At 40.9% G+C, this 20,872-nt stretch overlaps 1 protein-coding gene across 6 annotated transcripts in view; it reads left to right on the forward strand.

Moving 5' to 3' along the window:
* The window catches only part of TENM1 (teneurin transmembrane protein 1), an 864,097-nt gene that overhangs the window by 729,585 nt on the left and 113,640 nt on the right, over positions 1-20,872 (forward strand). For all 6 annotated transcript variants that reach the window (XM_056808890.1, XM_056808889.1, XM_056808891.1 and 3 more), the window contains 3 exons: positions 4,752-4,871; positions 13,131-13,392; positions 15,867-16,134. In XM_056808890.1, coding sequence (XP_056664868.1) covers positions 4,752-4,871; positions 13,131-13,392; positions 15,867-16,134 — 650 coding nt within the window. The remainder of the gene's footprint in view (positions 1-4,751; positions 4,872-13,130; positions 13,393-15,866; positions 16,135-20,872) is intronic.

Below are 20,872 nucleotides of genomic sequence, written 5' to 3' on the forward strand. Positions count from 1 at the left end.
TGTATCAATTGGATAGTGGCCACATCTGAGCCAAAAGGCAAAAATTACTCCAGCTGTGAGAACCAGTGCAGGATTGGGTGTGTGAATGGAAAGAAAGCAAACAGGCAATCAATCCCCTTTGGGGGGGCAGGTTTACAGCACACATTACATTGGCAACTCACCGAGGCAATTCATGAGTTCCTATATGTATCAATAACCATTCATTAGCAGACACTAGATTGTTCAATGGCTGGGACACATAGGGCCAGGTTTATGGTTAAACAGAGTAGGCGGGTGCTAATGTTTTCTAAGGCAATGGATCTCTGGATCCTGCAAGTTGAAGAATCGTCCCATTCTTCCTGAAGGATCTAAAGGATGCTCTGCCTATGTGGAAGGCATTACATGTACCTGAATAACCTTCTAAGAAGATGGGATCCTGGTGAGGAACTAAGAGACAGCAGCCTACTGCTTTTAGGAAGGGGAGAAAATGACAATTTATGAAATGATAGATGAACCTGGAAGCAGCATCTCATCTAGAGAGTTAAGGGTCCTGAGTTTGGGAATGAAGGAAAACTGAGTTCAAATCCTGCCTCAGACACTTGGATGGCTATATGACTCTGGATTAGTCATTTATCTACTCTCCACTTCAGTTTTATTATCTATTAAAAAAGAGAGAGATGATGGGTATAAAAGCACCAATCTTAGAGAATTGTTTGTTGTGGGCATCAAGGTAAAAAAAATAGAATAACACTGGAAAAATTGAGGGGCAGCTGGGTAGCTCAGTGGATTGAGATCCAGGCCCAGAGATGGGAGGTCCTGGGGTCAAATCTGGCCTCAGACACTTCCCAGCTGTGTGAGCTTGGGCAAGTCACTTCACCCCCATTGCCTAGCCTTTACCACTCTTCTGCCTTGGAACCAATACACAGTATTGACTCCAAGATGGAAGGAAGAATAACACTGTTGTGGGCATCAAATGAGCCAAAGAACTTTCAAGAGCTTTGCAAACCTTAAATTGATATGTGTGTTACCTATTATAACCTTGGTACTAAAATGATGTATCACTGAGGATTGATAATTTGGGAGAAAGTAATTTTTTAAAAACCATTACTTTTATCTTAGAATCAATATCAAGTATTAGTTCCAAGGTAAAAGAACAGTAAGGGCTGGGTAATTGGGGATGTGACTTGCCCAGGGTTATACAACTAGGAAGTACCTGAAGCTAAATTTGAACCCAGGACCTCCTTTCTCCAGATCTGACTTTCTATCCACTACACCACCTCACTGTCCCAGAAACAGGTTATGTTAAGAGTCTTCCTTTTAAAATGGAGAATTTCCAGTGAATAATGTATGAAAACGACCAAATAAAATAATGTTTAAAAATAAATAAATAGATAGATAGATAGATAGATAGATAGATAGATAGATAGATAGATAGATAGATAGATAGATAAATAAAATGGAGAATTTGCTTGGTAAATGGATTTCTCAGCCCTATCCGAGACGTGGTATCAGTCAAGATTGCCGCAAATAAAAAAGAACACTTTAATTCCTTTGCTAAATTTATGAAGCATGTATTGACTCTAGACAACTGACGTGGGTCAGAAATTGCAAGAAGTGCTAGCAATCCAGGGGCAAAGAGTACTGAGTTCTTCTTGTGACAAATGGGTGACATTGAGTGTGTAAATAATGAGAACAAATGCAGCCAGATCTGGGAAAGCTTAGAACATTTAAAATCTAATACTTTTCAGAGACAGTTCGATACTGATAAATGTAAAATAATGAGTTTTACGAGGCTTTATCACATACTGTAAGTCAGTGGCACTCCTAAAATATAAAGAATAAAAAAAAGTTGAATTGAAAGAGCAGCGCGCATGCATTATTGATGAACGATGAGGGAACTGCATGAGAAGAACCAGTAGACGACGTCTTGAATAACGATGACTTTGATGAGTCGTTATCACCCAAATCTGTGCACTTCATAAAATAGAAGGAATATTAAAGAACAGGAGAGTCCAAAGACAGGCCTCCCTCTCCCCGGAAAGGGAAGAGAATGAGCCAAGAGAGAGACACAACAAAAGAGCCCAGAACACTGAGAACTAGAGTGAACGTGGCTGCCTCATAAATTCAAGGGGTGTTTCTTTTGCAAACTATGAGAAAATCCTGTTAACTAGCATTCATGAACTAAAACCCAGAGGACTGAGTCGGGTGCATTTGGTGCAAAGAGACCTGTCAGGATAACTGCAAAACCACCCCAAGAGTGGAAAATCCAAAGGGTCTTAATGAAAGTAAATGGGAAACCGTCTGCACTCTCCTCCCCACTCACTAAGAGTTGCAAAGTCTCCTTGTCAACTAGAGATGCTCCGGCGTGTTGGGAACTCACCGAGGATATTCGGAAACATCCAAGTGTTAGGAAATCACATCAAACCATTTTTCAAATGCTTTGACTTCACTAACCTAGCAGCTTCTCAGCCCCACTGGCTCCTGTGGTACAAAACCCCTGGGTTGTACAGTGGCTTTTATCAGCACATTCTACTTTCTTTTGACCAAGTTCATCAAAAGGCTGCTTTTAGACAGCTCTCTAAAAGTCAGGGAACCTGAAAAAGGCTCGAGGCCAAGGCCTTTTCTATTACTTGTGTATACAAGGAGGATCAGACCCTCAGTATGCAAGGAATTCTCAAGGCCATGTTCTCGCACACACATATGAATGGCTAGTTTAAAGTCTTACAATTGGGTTAAGGACCCAAAAAGTAAAATGGAAGTCACGAGGAGCTGAAATATGATATATGGCAATATGATGCTGGGACTGGGAAGGACAAAGTCCAGAGACTGAGGAAGGTGTGGTCAAGTGGGACCCTGTCTAAGCTGTAACTGGAACATTCTAGAAACAAACACTACTTGTTGAGTTATTGTTTTCCATTGTTCCACCTACAGACATTTCTCACACATGGAAACTCATTTCCCACATAGTTCAGGTTAGCAACATCCCGTCTACCCAAAGGCCTTTGGATTGATAGTGAGATCTCTGGAAACACAACAAAGTTAGAGGCCTAGAGGCCTGATTCCCCAAAGCTTTTCCTGCTCTCTCCAGTTGCTCATGGCTCCCCTTCCTGAATTAGGATGTAATCGTTATGAATTCACCTATCTATGTACATATTTGTACCCTGGTTAGGAACATAAACTCCTGGAGGGCAGCCACTGTTTATCTTCTGTCTTTAATTCCCCAGCACAGTGTCTGGCACATAGTATGTGACAAATAAAGTCCTGTTGGCCTTTTGATGAGTTCTTGGTGCAATGATACCAGAGTACCATGAAGGAAACAATTGATGGAAAGGGAAAAGGAAGAAGCAAATGAGAAGTGTCCCAGACCTGGTGATACTAACTTAAGGAAGGGAGGAGGTAGAAACATGGCAGTACCTATAGTGATGCTAGCTTACCTTTCTGTAACATTTGCAAGTCTATAGCTTGTTGGTGTTTTTGAAAAAAGACGTTAGTAAATTCAAGGCCAATCCCATTTTCACAACTCCGGGGAGCTGCCCGATTTAATTGCTTGTCTTGGGACATGGTTATATAAAATCTTTTGGGTACTGAGCGATTTTTGTTCATTTTAACCATCGGATTCCATGGCGCCTTCAGGTCATGCTCTGTGCTAGCCACCAAATGGGGCTATTAGTATGCATGAGGCATGGCCCTTTCGCTCACAGATCTTCCAGTCTGGTAGTATATATGGAGAAGAGACAGGAGCAAAAAACAGGATATTACTGAGAGTGTAGAAGTATGCATGAGGCTTCAACAGTGCCAGGAAAGTTCCTAGGAAGCAGACATTCTGGAAACAAGCTCTTCTTCTGGCTGGTTCTATGAGGCTAGGCTACAGGGAGAAGGTGACATTTGAGCATGTACAGGATTTCAACTGGTACAAATACAAAGAAAAGGCCTTTAGGGGCCCTCTAGTGTGGATGAAGACACAGAGGTAGAAAAGTGAACATAGGGCATGTGACGGGAAATGTTGTCAGATAAATCTAGAAGGGGAGATTGGAAACAGATTATAAAAGGCCCTAAATGCCAAGATGAAGAGTTTATGTTTTGTGGTCGGCAGTAGAGAGCCATTAAAGGATTCTGAACATGGCGATGTACATTAGAAAGGATCTCTTAGGAAGATTAATCTGATTGGATGGATGGGAGTGAGAAAATGCTGAAGAAAAGGAGTTTTGACCTTTCTAAGCCTAAGTCAACCATTCATTTAACTTGGCATACCCTGTCTTCTCCTTTTTCTCCTACTTCTTTCTTTGGGGGTAGGGAAGAATACATACCCATTGAAATAATAGTTCACAACATTTCATATCAAATGTTCAAGAAAAAAATGTAACAGCAAAGGAGGCTGCCACATCAACAAGTAACCACAAAAAGGATACATCTAGGGCAACTAGACCTGGCACAGTGGATAGAGCACCAGGCTTTGGGTTGGGAAGACCTGGGTTCAAATCTGGCCTCAGACCTTTCCTGGCTCTGTGATCCTGAGCAAGTCACTTAACCCCAAATGTCTAGCCCTTGTTGCTCTTCTGTTAGAATTAATTCTAAGATAGAAGGTAATGATTTTTTTAAAAGTATGCCTTCCATATATCTAGTACTTGGCTAGCTATAATCACTCCCCAAAGATATCTTGGGACTATAGGTATAGCTTTCTAAGTACATATGGAGAATCTGATTGTAGAATTGTCCTAGATTTTCCAGAATCTTTTGACATGCTTTTATATTGGCCTTTTGTCTTGTTGCAGACGTGCCTGTGTGATCCGAGGCCAAGTTGTGGCTGTGGACGGGACACCTCTAGTTGGGGTGAATGTCAGCTTCTTAGGCCACAGCGATTATGGATATACTATCAGCCGGCAAGATGGAAGGTAAGGCATTAGCTCCTCATTGTTCCTGATTCACCCAAATATTGCCTTAGCCCCATGGGGACCAGAGCACTGAAGCAGCCACCACTAAAAGACAGTGGGCCATGAATAGGGAGATGGACCTGATTCCAATCCTGCCCAATTCTCTATGCCCTGCGCACCTGCCCAAGCTCTGTTCCTGGACAAGTCAGGTAACCCCTCTGGATCTGCACCTTAACCTTAAAGAGGGGTTGAACACCGTTCAGCAGTTCAATGTTGTTGTGTGGACCAAAGGAGATAAATGAGTTGAAGAACTATATAATTGTGGCTTAGCTCTCTTTTGGAAAACTTCATCATCCTTCCTAGAGCCCCAAATAGATGAAGCAAAGATCATGCTCATGCCTTACCATATTTTCCCTTCTCCTTTCCCTCTGTCAAATTGACTCCCTTAGTCTCAAGATGGTGTGTCATAAGCAAGACGGCAATCCTATATTCTTCTTCTTGTTATCTTCTGCACATCTGTCTTCATCCAGTGGAAAGGGTAGCAAATGTTGGCCCATGGCAGTAATCAGACTGTGCATAGCAGTTCCCAAACATCTTAGAAGTAAAAAAATTTTAAATACTTTAATTAGAGTTTTGTGGCTATTAAAGATGCCCAAAATATTTCCACCAAAAATGGAAGTCAACACTTTATTAAAATAGATAAAAGAATTCATTTTGTTTTAATCTCATGGTCTCCTAGTATTAGTTGGTCTAGACTGACCAAGATAAGATGCTTGGAGGCCAGAGCAAGGTGATCATTTGCTATAGTGTTTTCAGCATGTGGAAGGATCTAAAGTGAGACCTTTGTCTAAAATATTTGAGTCAGAGATCCCTTGTAGAAACAATCTCAGAACACTTGCTGATACACCTGAGAGCCAAGTCTCCCCATGCAAGATGGCTGCATGGTCACTTTACAAATAATCTTCATTCCCAACCGGCACTTGGAATAGTCACATAAATGAGCCTAGTCTAACTTAGAACTGTCTCACTCAAAAAAAAAAAGCTCCAAGGAAACATTATTAACATAATCACCAGCAGCACCTCCTGTGTTCAATGAGAGTTATTGGGGAATTTAGATAAGGCATGACCCCCTGCCTTCTTGGACCTTAGTCTAGCCTTGGGGACAAAACCACATTGAAGATAATCCAAAACACTACATTATAAGTGAATAACAGGGCAAAGATCCAAAGAGGGATGAAGTAAGATATCCTAAAGCACTTAAGGCAAGAACACAGACCTTATTGTGAAGGTGCGGTGAGGTAGGACCTATGGCTGGCCTGTAGCTCTAGCAGGGTAAGCCCTATGCAGTGGAAAGGTTAGTTTTCTGTCTTGAGAAGATCTGCTAGTACCTATCAGATGAGAAGGTTGTAGTTTGTGTTCAGTCATTTCCTTTTTTTTAAACCCTCATCTTCTGTCTCAGACTCAATACCGTGTATTGGTTCCAAGGCAGAAAAGCGGTAAGGGCTAGGCAATGGGGGTTAAGTGACTTGCCCAGGGTCACCCAGTTATATATAGGAATTAGCAATAAGAATACTGTCTGCAGAAAGGATATGATGGAAAAATAAGTGAACTGATTGATAAAGACACAAAAACTGAGGAGAAGAAATGAATAAATGTTTTTAGGTCATTGGACTAGATACCTCACCGCAAAGCAAACTGAGGCAAAACTCCCTGGGAAAGGAATTTACAATAATTAAACATGTCTCCTTGAAACAAGAAAAGGCATGGGAGAGCTACAATTCTAAGAAACTCTAAAATATTTCAGAAGAGTAATCAAAGAATTATGTGACAAAATCAAAGGCATGAGGATAGAAATTAAAGCTCTCAAGAGGAAAAAATCAGCAAGTCTTACTACAGTCTAGAGAATCTGGAACAAAAAACAGGGACGCACTGAATAGTGTCAAATTCTCTGAAAAGGAGAACAACAGAAATGAAAGTGCAAAAAAATGCAGAGGCAAAAGGAAAAATAATAGAGTTTTTTTTACATTTTAAGAATAAGAGCTCTATAAAATAAGAATATTGAACTTGAAGGTAAAGTGCAGAGAGATCGTCTCAGACTTATAGGTCCTCCTGAAAAAATCATGAAAAAGAAACCTCGAATATCATACTAAAAGAAATCACATAGAGAAATTTTCCAGCAATATTGGAAGCAAATGGCAAAGTACAGCTTGAGAAATAGGATACTAGTACCACAGAATACCAATAAAAAGAAACCTCAAGTTTAATTTATGAAGAAACATCATAGTCAAACTTGAGACATTACATGCAGTCAGCAAGGAGAGGTGGGGGAAGGAGAACCAATCACAAGCCTTGGGGATTACTGAGCTCCCATATCAATTCTATTATTCTCTGCCCTCGTTAGAGCTCATGTGGATTATCTTGCTCAGTTCTGGGTATTGTATTTTAGAAAGGACATTGAAAGCTTTCAAAAGAGGATGATGAGGAAATTAGAATCCATGCCATACGATATTACATGTATAACCCAGATCAAATTGTTTACATCTCCAAGAGAGGAGAAGGAAGAGGAGGGAGACAATTTGGAGACAATCTTATAACTTCAGAAAATGTATGTGGAAAATTATTACATATAATTGGGAAAATAAAATCTCTTTATTCATGGCATATAATCAAGCAAAGGAATTTGATGAGTTGTTTGACCCAAAGAATTGGATGGCTGGTATGGATAGACACAAGAGCTATGATTAAACTTAGTCTAATTGACCAAGAGGGTCACAACTAGGCATTGGTTAGAAGAGCTACAGGAGAGCATATTAGAGCTCGAAAAACTTTCTAACAGTTAGAACTATCTAGAGTGAAAAGGACTGTCTCAGGAGGTAGGTAGTAACAACCTTTTGGCTGGCAGAGAAGAATGACCACTCGTTTGGGAATCTATAGAGCAGAGTTGCCAAAAATGCCACCCAGGCCTTGCAACACTCCAAGTTTGGCCCAGACCAGATTAAAATGAAATTGAGAAGTATTTAAGGAAGCCAATTAAAATACAATAAGACATAGATCATGTGACTATATGGTTTCCTAAAGCAGAATGTACCTGCAGGGATCCTTATGTACCATTTCGACAGCTTCTTTTCTACTTGAGTTTGACATCACTGTTGTGGACAATTCTTGTTCAAGTCCAGGCTCTCTGAGTGAGCAAAGACTGTATAAAGCTATGAAGGATGCCAATGGGGAGTTTTCATCTACTTAAGAAAAACTATTTTTATGAAAAAACTTTAGTGTATAAATTTGTTTATATGTAAATTCTCTCTCTAATTACAGAGGAGTCATCTACTCATTAAAGCAGGCCCAGCTTTAGTAGTAGAGAGGCTGACTGTCTCTATGTACTCCAATGCACTCATGTAGTATTTCCTTTCAAATAGTCTCTAATTGGGTTTTTCCACTGACTCCGACTGGCCTTTTCCCTCAATTAGTATAAATAATGAAGATTTCCTGTAGCCCAATGTTTTCTGCCACATGCCAGGAATCGAGACATTGATTTGGGTACAACCACCTCCTTGAATACAGTATACCTCCTAGGATCCCGAGCTTCCTGTGGTGATCTGATAAATGCACAGTTTTCTTTCCTTTTCAATTCAATTTTATTTTGTTTTCATTTCTAAATTATTTCCCTCCCCCACGTAAATCCATTGCAAATATGAAATCATGCAAAACAAATTTCTTCTTTAGCCATGTTCCCAAAACAAGAGAAAAAGAAAGCAAGAGAACTCTTCAGTTTTTTTGTGGGTAGACAGAAGGTTTCAGTGAAGGGAGTGGTACTCAGTGAAGGAGCCAAGAGAACTCTACTGTATTTTGGAATTGTGCCTCCACACACTCCTAGGATGTCAGTTTCTAGTTTACGCAGAGCACTAAAGGAATAATGTGTTTGTCTTTTTATTTTTTTTATTTTTATTAAACCCTTACCTTCCATCTTGGAGTCAATACTGGGTATTGGCTCCAAGGCAGAAGAGTGGTAAGGGCTAGACAATGGGGGTTAAGTGACTTGCCCAGGGTCACACAGCTGGGAAGTGTCTGAGGCCAGATTTGAACCTAGGCCCTCCCATCTCTAGGCCTGGCTCTCCATCCACTGAGCCACCCAGCTGCCCACTGTTTGTCTTTTTAAAGGGAGATACCAAGACCATTCCCCTGCAGATCTCCCTGTGGAAATCAGGTGTATACCAAGGACAGATTCTAGGCCCAGTCAGCCTGCTAAATCTCCCCCCTGGCTATAGCTCTCCCCTCAGGCTCCAGAAAGGGTGTGCTAAATGTAAACACGACTTTGCCATTATTGGGTTTTGGACATATGACAATGTGACAACAAGCCTGAGCTTATTGCTCCTCAGATTGAGTAAGTACATTTCAGAAGTAGGATATCAGGCCTGAGGGGGAAAAGACAAAGGAAGACCAGGATTAATATTTGAAGAACCTAGATTGTTACCAGGGCCATTTAACTGAAAGAAACATCATTGAAGGCCTCCCAAATGTTACTTTTATATATGTGTATTTTTTTTTTCATTCTTCGGTGCCCTGTCTCACTGCTCAAAATTCCCTCTCACCATTCCTGTCATTCTTTTGAATTAAGGCTCAAACTGCCTCAAAATCCCTGCTAAAATGTTACCTAGAAGGAGGAGTCAGCCCACTGTCACCACAGATTAGTCAATCTGATTAGCTGAGAGTATGATCCAAGAGTGGAAGTTGGAAGGGAACGGGAAAGATGAAGGCCCTTCGTTCACCATCCTGGTTCTCCTCCCCTGGACCCTCTCCGTTAACTATAGTGAAAAGACCTAAACCCAATACTCAAGTCTGGCCACGACAGAGGACAGCCCAAATATTATCATCTCCTAATTTCTGGGAAATCTACCTTTCCAATTGCAACCCCAAATCACATTCTCTTTCTTGGCAACCACATCGTACTGCTAACTGCTATTGGTTAAAGCCTTTCCCATCAGACTTCGTACCTAGGAAACTGAAGCCCAAGGATGATATATCAAAGGCCACACAGGCATTGAGTGTGAAAAGCCAAATTCTAACTCTGTTTCCCTGACTCTAGAGCTAGTACTCCTTCGACTAGGCCATACTGCTTTGAAAGAATTAAAGTTGAGGGTTACCCAGAGGGCAATAGAAAGGTATATGGTGGGTGTTATTATTATCAATAAAGAATTTTGCAACCAAAGCTGCATTAAGGATGTCAGAGAAAAATGCAACCAGAAAATAGGATGGGTCAGTTGTGTAACAAAGGCCACCAATAACCATTGGAGATTCTGCATGTTCCAGCATATCCATGTAATGTTAAGAGATCCAAGAGGAAGCTTTTAGCTTCTAGTTAGATATCATGCTTTGGGCGGACATGTAGATCAGGTGCACAAAATGAAAGGACATGAATGGATTATCAATTGACATTTTATTTTATTATTTTTTTAAACCCTTATCTTCCATCTTGGAATCAATACTGGGTATTGGTTCCAAGGCAGAAGAGTGGTAAGGGCTAGACAATGGGGGTTAAGTGACTTGCCCAGGGTCACACAGCTGGGAAGTGTCTGAGGCCAGATTTGAACCTAGAACCCAGAACCTCCCATCTCTAGGCCTAGCTCTCAATCCATTGAGCTATCCACTTGCCCCCTATCAATTGACATTTTAAAAGGGAACATCTACATCACCAAAATCTATCAAAGTGATTTTGAAAGGCTCTGGAGTCCTAAAAATTTAGCTTTGATTTTGAAAGAAACTCTCTGGGCTATACAAATAGTTCAATCATTTGGTCAGAAGATTACTTCTTCTACTTATAACCAAACAGAACTGAAGGATCTAACTCTTCTAGTCAGCCCTTAAATGGTTTTCCACATTTGGACAATGTTGTTCCGGCCAACTGCAGATATACATATGTTGCTCTGAATAGGTATGTCTTCTCGTAAGGCCATAGCATACAGTATAGTTAAGGCCTTTTTATTTAATCTCAACTATCCATGCTGATGAAAGAGAATTTGTGGCTCTTTGGAAAATCCTCAAGAACTGAACATTCAGAAAACATTTCTTCTTGGCTCTGGAATGGTTGTCAGGGATTTGGGGCTTCAAAAATAATCTAATTATTAGTCATTTAATCAGCAGGCAGTTTTATAGATCATTGACAGCAGGAGATCATCAAGAAATAACTCGACTCATTTGAATACACTGGATAAGAAATTATTCCTTGAATTTGGTAGCCCCTACTTTCAAATGATTAAAAAACAAGGACAACTTTTATGGGTGTACTTTTCCACCCTCCCTAATCCAGGGTAAATAGATTATATTGTTTTCAGGTCTCAGTGGTGCTAATAACTTGTCCACAGAAAGAGAGCTAAAGCAGGAGTGATCCATGGTCTAGAATCAAAGCCTCTGGGTAATAAGGGCACTGCTCTTATCCCCACTATTCTTAGCCGTACCTTCGGTTGCTTGCATAGCCCCAAGATTTGTTATTCCTCATTTCCTCTCCTCTTTCAGTGATGTCTAGGTTCTCTTAGATTGCTACTGAATTTAAAAATGCTCCACTAGAACATTACCATACTATTACAGCTGCTAGACTGAAAGAAACACCAGAAAAAAACCCATATTAACTTTCCTCTTTAAATCTGAAAGATTTCTCCATTAGAATATGATCTGTAAGCCTGTAATAAATGCCATAAGGAAGAATCGGTATTATATCCATAACTAAGTTTGATTCCTTGACAAGGATTTTCATCATAGATGTCTTTTAGAAAAATGGGTTTTTTTAATGTAAGGTGTCTCTTCAGTCTTTCTTCCATAAATGCTAACATGTGCTATATAATATGTACTATTATAACCGTGCTAGTTATAATAATACATTTTTGTTGTGCACTGTGCTTTTCACAGTACTTTCACATCCATTATCTCGAAGCCACAGACTCGTGGGCATAAATAAGACTGATGGACTAATGTTAGCTAGTGTAAATGAGGAAAAGTTTGAGTCTGCTCTCTTTGTAACCCTAACCAAATCATTTAACCTTACTGATCCTCAGTTAGACCATTAGGATCAATTGGGTCTTAGAGCAAAGAGTGTGGGGAATTTAGCCGTCTACTATTCCCACAGCAACATAACATAAAGCAAGAGATTATCCTCACATATTTTATATATGTCTTTTAATAACAGATTTGCCATTTAATATGGGCTTTGTTTAGTCTTAAGTTAAACGTTAGCTTACCGTAAGATGACAAAACTGTTGGGATCAGCCAGCATTGCAGGGGTTGTGGGAGGACTGAGATGGGAATATACTACTGTGCCATTGGTCAAGTGTAAGCATTTTGGATGCTAATTTGGAATCACATAAGGAAAATGACTATTCCACTCATACTCTTTGACTCCTGGAATCGTGCTACTAGACATGTGTTTCAAGGTGCCCAAACTCAGATACCTCGGGCTTATATATAGCAGAATTTTCATAGCAGCCCATTTTGTGCTAGCAAAGACCTGGAAATCAATGAATTTGACCCCCAATCATTTGGCAAATGGCTGCCTCTATGTGTGTTAATATGTGTTGGGATGTACGTGGCATATGAATGTAATAAAATAATTTTGTGCATTAAGAAATAAGGGATGTGAGGAATTCAGAGAAACACAGGAAGATTTGTTGGAACTCATACAGATGGAAAATCAGCAGAACCAGAACAGTAACACCCAGTAACTTCAGCAATATAAATGAATGATCTCCAAAGAAAAGCTAAACTTTGAGTAATTAAAACACCAATGGAGGTCCCCAAACAGACAATGAAATATATTCCTACCTCACAGCAGAAAGGCAAAGGGATATAGAGACAGAATATTGCAATACTTGTTTAGGCAGGTTGGTTGTTGGCTGTTTGGGGTTTTTTTGTAAGTGTCAGGGTTTGTTTCTTGGGAGAAAGGGCAAGGACCTATTTCCAAAAATGACTGATACAAAAAACAAAAGGCATCAACACAAGTTTGTTTGTTTTTTAAACAGATTTAGCTTGCTTCCCCAGAGTACAGAGTACCCAATGGTGAGGTAAAGCAATCAAGAGGCCTAATAGGAAGAAATCATTCTTGAAATAAAAATATATCTACCAGTTATCGAAATAATAAGGGGAACAGCCCCAACATATATAAAGTAAAGAAGTGAGTTATGAGGATTGTAGAACAACTCTTTGTTTCAAAAAAAAGTGAGGGAAAGGGAAGTATTTTTCCTTAATTGTGTCTGTTTTCTAATATTAACAATTTTTTACATTTTTCTCTTTTAGCTTTGATCTCGTGGCCATTGGAGGGATTTCTGTCACTTTGGTCTTTGACCGATCACCATTCTTGTCTGAAAAGAGGACCCTCTGGTTACCTTGGAACCAGTTTATAGTAGTGGAGAAAGTGACCATGCAGAGAGCTACTGCTGCTTCTCCAGCCTGTGACATCTCTAGCCTGATGATCCCAAACCCAATTGTGCTCCCTTCTCCCCTCACATCATTTGGAGGGTCTTGCCCCGAGAGGGGGTCTGTTGTTCCAGAGCTCCAGGTAGGCAAATTGACTCAAGATTGACAAACATCAGACTGACAGTGGTGACAAAAAATCCTGTACTTCAATCATCTAGGGTTCTGTCTTTCATATGTGAAGATGCTATTTTTAGCCTGATAATTAATGGTGCACTTTATGAAGATATAGAATAAGGGCTGACTTTCCCAGCTTCTGTCCATGGGGTAGAAAAAAGCTAACTGAGCCACGTGGGAATCATTAGCCTGATCAACACCATGATCTCCCTTTCTAACTGAACTAACCAGATATTGGTCTGTAATAATATGGTCAATGAGCATGGCCCATTTGCAGCCCTGAAATTGAAGTCCCTCCAGGAATCCAATTCGAGGCCTGGTTCTCCATTAAATCTCTAGTACTCAGAAGATATGGCATGTCAGCTACCCTTGCAATCAGTAGTTTTCAGGTTTTCATTGATTTTAAAGCCTACTTAACTTTTGAGTCTTTCTGCTTAGCAGTCATTGAAATGCCTAGAGAATTTTAAAAAGCAGTCCTCAAATTACCAGACTAATTTCTTCTCAGAATAGTACAAAATTGACATAGTTCTTGCCCTCAAGGAGTTTACATTCTATTGAAACTTCTGTCAGTCAATAAACATTAACTAAGCACCATCTATGTGCCAGACACTGTTCTAAGTGCCAGCCAGGGTCACTTAAAGGAGTTAAAAGACTGACTTCAGGTAGCTGATAATCCAGTGGGAGGGACAATGTGCAAACAAATATATTCAAAGCAAGATAGGTACAGGATACATAGGAAATAATGAACAGAGGGAAGGCAAAAGAATGAAGAGAGGCTGGGGAAGACTGCCACTAATAGATGGGATTTTACTTTGAACTTAAAGGAAGTCTGGCAATAGTCTGAGCAGTGTAAGGAGAGCTTTCCAGGCATGGGGGTTAGCCAGAGAAAATGCTTTACTTTGTTGGCCAGAGAATCCCTTCTCTCGATTGGAGAGTACTAGGTATAGTAGATTTTCCATCCATTTCAGATCTCTACCTACTGGTTCGCAACATCCAGGGGTTATCAACTAGACCATTGCCCAGGGGAATCGGCATACAGATCTCTGTATCTGGTTCTCCAATTGCCTTCTCTTAAGAAATGAGGAAGAAAAGAGCAAGATAGCATTCTATAACTACATCAAGTTAAAGCTTCAATTTCCTCCCAGATATTATCAAGAAGTTTGAGTCTTATGTTAATGGAAGACTTGTTCTGTTGACCCAAGGATAGCATGTCACCGTATAAAAATGCTATGCTCTTTTTCATGATGTCCTGCTACCATATGAAAGAGATCAGATAGTTGTTTAATTAGCCAGAAGGACAGATGGGTAGTCAGCAGGCCAGAGAGGGGAATACCAGCTCTAGGGAACAGCAGGGTGACCAGGAATTCCTTGGCACTAGGAGATGTCATATGTTGGACCTCCAAGCCCTGGCAAACAATGTACAATCTATGGAAGGAAGAGAGGAACAAGTTCTACAAGCAATATGTAAAAAAGAGTCTGAAATACACATTGGACATCCTTGCCCTAAATAATATCATTTATTACCAGGGGCTATTTATCTTGACATTTTTTGGAAGACGGCCATCAGGGTGCCTAGCATTTGACATTAGTCCCCAATTTCCATCATTTACTCCCTTCTTTTCCTCCCTAGTTGATAAAGAAATAAAGACGCAGCCTTAGGGATCCTGGTGGCATTCTAACACAGCATCCAAGAGTTAAGGCCCAATTTACAAGGGCACTGTTTGCTTCCCACAGGCATTAATCTGTGGCAACTCTTTCCCAGAATTTGTTTTTTCCAGGTACAATGAAATGTGAACATGCTATTTAATGAAAAATTTGGCCTTCAAGGCCATTTTAAAGCTCTAAGGAAGACAAGCTTCCTGGCAGCATCAAAGATGAATTCTAGGGAAGTTGTAATCTTTGTCAAAAGATATCACTGGCTGGGCTTGCTTCCCAGGTCCTTACTCTTGCAGAATTCAGCCTAAATAAGGATTACAGAAATGGATTTGCAATCTGTGTCTTAGAGCCTCTCTGTCTGTGTGTGTGTACATATGTGTGTAAAAGAGAAATTTCTTAATGGGGCCCAGAGCACAGAATTTCCCCATATTTAACATGTGGAGCTTTTCTGCTTCCTACTAACCAGGTATTGGGAAAACTCTTGAAAAACCAGCAGATTTTCCCATGTTGCAGGCCAGAGAAATGGTACTCAGGATTTCCAGATCTGATCCCCAAACTCAGAATATCTTGTCTCATCAGGATTCTCCATCAGTTAATCAGCAAGCTTAAATTAAGCTCTCTACCATCTACCAAGTACTTTGTTAGTTGTGGTTATAAAAAATACAAAAGTCAGTCTGCCCCGGGCTTGCATTCTCTTGTGATGCATGGCCATAGAACAAATGTGCAATTATTGTCACTATCCATGCTGCCCACCTAACAGAAACCTGCCTACTGATTCTCTTCCAGGTTGTCCAGGAGGAGATCCCCATTCCGTCCAGCTTCGTGAAGCTGAGTTACCTGAGCAGCCGAACCCCAGGCTACAAAACCCTGCTCCGAATTCTACTGACCCACTCGGCTATCCCCATGGGGATGATCAGGGTGCACCTCACTGTGGCCGTAGAAGGACGTCTAGTACAGAAGTGGTTTCCTGCTGCAATCAATCTTGTCTATACATTTGCCTGGAACAAAACCGACATCTATGGGCAGAAGGTTTCGGGCCTAGCAGAGGCAATAGGTATGTAAATAACAGTATTCCGTTGTCCTGATGAATTAATTTGTGTTTGCACTAACTGTGGTTCATACTACTTCAAGAGCTGGTAGCAGTTGAGGCTCGACCATGCCTCAGGTCAAATTCAAGTTCTTTTTTCAATCAATCGATCAGTGAACATTGGTGAAGTGCCAACTATGTGCCAGACACTGTGCTACAAAAGAAGTGTACCAAAAAAGGAGGTCCAAAAAGGTCCTTGCCCTCCAGGAGCTCACAGTCTCATGGGAGAGGCAACACGTAGATAGATAGATAGATAGATAGATAGATAGATAGATAGATAGATAGATAGATAGATAGATAGATAGATAGATAGATAGATAGATGGATGGATGGATATAGATATATAAATAAGTTATATACAGGATAAGTAGGAAATAATTAACAGGAAAAAACACTGCTTGACTTAAGATTAATTCCTATAGAAGATTGGATTTTATCTGGGACTTCAAGGTAGCCAGGGAGGTTAGTAGGTAGAACAAAAGAGGGAGAGCATTGCCGGCATGGAGGACAGCCAGAGAAAATGCCCAGAGCCTTTGGAGTTTCTTGCTCTGGAGACACCAAGGAAGCCTGGTTAGGTAGAAGGAGACCAGTTTATGAAGGGTTTTGAATGCCAAACAGAGCACTTTGTACTTAATCCTAAAGGGAGTAGGGAATCACTAGAGTATATTGAGGGGATACCATTGGACTTGTACTTTAGGAAAATCACTTTGAGGGCTGAATAGAGGACCCACTGGAGTGGGGAGAAAGTAGAGGCAGGGAGACCACCCTCCCAGTAGGCTATTACAATAGCCTAGATAAGATGTGATAAGAGTGATGGAATCAGAGGAAAGAAGGGGGCATTTTCAAGAGATGTTACAAAGGTAAAATCAACAGGCCTTGCAACAGGTTTTCTTCAGGCTTATTGTTCCCAAACAACTCTGTCCCCTTGTCATGTTGGGTACAAGTCAGTGATACTGCCCATGACATCCAATTTCTTGCTGTTTCTAAATTTGACTGTTACCTTGGCTTGTCATTCCTTTGGTCAGGTTTCGGGGACTGGCATTTAATCTGTCTTTTCTACTTAGCATCTACAACCTTCTAACTTAGGAGCATCTCTGCTTCACAGTTTTATGGAAGAAGCATCCTTTGATTTGTAACTTAAGGAAGCTTCATAAGAAATTATTTGGTATTCCTTTTGTTTCTCAGTATGTTCCCTACTTGAGGACTTGGGAATTCTAGAGTTGTAAGGAACCTTGATCAATGAGTCAGTCAATATGCATTTATTAACTGTGTTTTACATGTGATGAACTGTGATAAACAATGGAGATACAGAGAAAGGGAATAATAGTCCCCACTCTCAGAGAGTTTATACTGTAATAGGGGAGACCACATGGGCAAATAGGAATCTGCAAGGAAGATGATTGGGCCAGTTCTTGAAGCAAGTCAAAGGAAGGACTAAGAGCAGTCTGGACATGGGAATAGCCAGTACAAAGGCATCAAAATGAGAGAGGTGCAGTATAACGTAGGAGGAACAGAAGTCTGTATCACTGGGTTATATAGATGGAGAAGGATAAAGTATAAGAAAAATGGAAAAGAAGGAAGGGGCTGCCAAACAGGAGAATTTCTTGGTCCTAGACGTAAGATGAGTTAAAATCATACAAGAGTTTATTGAATTCAGGGGTGGGATGGTCAGATCTGCTCTGTAGGAAAATTGCTTTGGCAACTGAATGGTCAATGGATTGGAGAGGGAAGGGACTAAAGGCAGGCAGACCAATTAGAAGGTTACCACAATAATAGGGCAGGTGAGAACTAGCAGTTTAAGATCTGCAAAGTCTTTTTACCTCATAACAAGTCTGGGAGGGAGGTAGTATGTATTCAGTTTTCTCTTTTTCACAGATGAGAAAACTGAGGTTCCAAGAAGTTAAGTAACTAGTCTGCAGGCAACCAGCTAATTATTGTTGAACCTGAATCCATCCAGGTCATGTCCAGTGCTCTTTACAGGACAACCCTTTCCCTCTCTGAGTGACTGACCAATCATTTGACCAGTAAGCATTTAGCAAGTGCCTACTTTGTATGTCACAGGCACTGAACCTGGCATACTGAAGGACAAAAAGAGATAGTCCCTGCCCTCAAGGAGCTCATAATCTAATGAGGGAAGCAGTAAACAGATGTGTAGAAATAAACTCTATATGGGATGAATGATAAATGTTTGAGAGAAGGAAGACATCAGACATAAGAGAAACTGGGGGAGCCTTCCTGTAGAAGATGGGATTTCAGGGACTTTGAGGAAGCCAGGGAGGTAAGTAAGTAGAACAGAGGATTGAGAGCATTCCAAACAAGGGGGATGGTCAGAGAAAATCCCCAGAGCCCAGACACGGACAGTGTTGTTCTTGGAACAACGAGGAGACCAGTGTCACTGGACCTCAGAGTATCTGTGTGTCAAGGGGTACATATAAGAAGATTGGAAAAGTAGAAGGGGGCAGGATATGAAGGACTTTGAATGCCAAGCAGAGCATTTTGTATTTGAACCTGGAAGCAGGAGGAAGTTGGTGGAGTTTATTGAATAAAGGGGTTTGGACCAGACATGCCTTTTAAGAAAATCATTTTGGTGGATGAATGGAGGGTGGGGTGATGTGGGGAGAAACTTGAGGTGAGGAAGTTCATAAAGAGTTGGAGGCAGAAGTAGAGTGTCAGGAACAGATGTGACTTTGGAAAGAGTCACTTATCCTAACCCTAAATTCAGGCCTTAGCTTCCTCATTTACGAAACAAAGGGGATTGAGTTAGACAGGGTCTGAGGTCTCTTCTAGCTCAAAAACCAAGATCCTGTGACTCCCTGGAGATCCTGTGATTTCCTGAAGATTGTTTGGAGATCCTATGATTTCCTGGAGACTCCCTGGACATCCCCTGGAGATGCCATGATTCTCCAAAGATCCCCTAGAGATGCCATAATCCCCTGAAGATCTCCTGAAGATCCTATGATTCCCTGGAGATATTATATTCCTTGGAGATTCTGAGATTCCCTGGAGGTTTCCTGCTCAGAGCTGAGAAATAGAGTGTCTTGTTCATAGAACTGCAAAAAAGCCAGTGTCCCTGGATTAAAGAATATGTGGCAAGATTGAAGTGTGTCATTGCCAGCCATTATTATGACACAGATCCTATGATCTCTAAGGTCCCTTCCATTAGTGGAAGGCTTGTGCATGCTGGAATCAGAAGACCTGGGTTCAAATCTCAGCTCAGATGCTTACTTTCTCTATCACCATGTCTCCTCTATGTGCCTTGCTTTCTGATTCTGTAAAATGAAGGGGTTGGCTATGAGGCCTTTGAGGGCCCTTCCATCTCTGGATCTAAGATCCTAATTGTAACCCTGGATAAGTCACTTCCCCTCCCTAGACCTCAGTTTCCTCCCCTGTAAAATGAGAGGTTAGACTAGGTGGCTACTGAGGTCCCTTCCAGCCTCTAGGCCTAGGATCCTGTGATCAATGGAATTGGAAGTAGAAGCACTATACAGCTTATTGGAATTGCAAACTACAAGTATTATGATAAATTACACTCTTAAAATGGAGATTATTGGAATCAATGATTCTAATGGCTGATTGGTAGGTAATAAAATCAATATGAAAGAGAACTGCATCAATCAAGGAGAGGAATAAAATCCTCCCAAAGGTCCAAGATAAAGCCCAAAGTCATTCCTTTAGGTCTTCGATGCTATATGATTTTGGAACAGGAAGGGCCTGACACTCCCATTTTAAGGTAATAAAACTAAAGTTTAGGATGGTGAAGTGAGTTATCCCCCAAGGCCATATAGCTCCTTGGAGTCAGCTCTTCGCATTCCTCAGCCAGAACTCTTGGCCCTCCACTCCTATCCATTGGTCTAGCTGGAAGCCTGTGTGATGCTTAGATATGACTTCCTCCCTCTGAACTGCATGGAGAGCAGAATTTGCCTTATATTGTCTTCCCTCACTTGAATTAAGGCATGATATCAGGAAATCATCTGATTTCATTTCATTCCTTTCTTGGCTGCTTGCAAACCTATGTAAAGGAGGTTTAATTGTGAAGTTAACTCTGCTGTTGGAATTCTCAGGCAGCCTTACTGAATTTGACAAACTGGCTTGTTCGGGGGCTCTGATCTGCATCCATTATGCAAATTTTGTCAAAATAATTCCCTGCGACCCGATGCATTATCAATATGTAATAATACATTCTGGACAGATTTCATTTTAATTAAATTAAATTGCAGTCGTTCGGAGTCTGGGAAGTTCAGGAAATCAGCCATCCACCTTTAGTGCCACTGCTCTAAACAATTCTATTATTCTTCAAGGTTATTGGCAACAACAATTGCAGAATTCTTTAGTACAGTTCTTTGGCAAGAGGGAGTGCTGGCTGTTTCAGTGACAACCCCCTTCCTAAGGGTTCACTGCACACAGGAGCCTGCTGCAACTGCATGAGAGAGAATGGGGCAAGCATTCCTAGGAAAAGCAGCAAAGCTTCCATTACTTTGTGCACACAAAATATTCCTAAGGAAGATGCGAATTTCCCTTCAATCAAATGTACCTTGACACAAAAATAGCATCTGCTCAGATTTTCTGGCATGCAACTCACTTAAAGCCAGCCTAAATACCTTGATTTCAAAGGGTCCCTCCAAGGTGAGCCCAGTGACCCTCTGAATCATCAGCTCCATCTCTTCAATAGTCAAATCTCGTGCCCTTATTGGGCCATTGTAGTATC

The sequence above is a fragment of the Monodelphis domestica genome, chromosome X (genome assembly GCF_027887165.1).
Source record: "Monodelphis domestica isolate mMonDom1 chromosome X, mMonDom1.pri, whole genome shotgun sequence".
NCBI classification, from domain to species: domain Eukaryota; kingdom Metazoa; phylum Chordata; class Mammalia; order Didelphimorphia; family Didelphidae; genus Monodelphis; species Monodelphis domestica.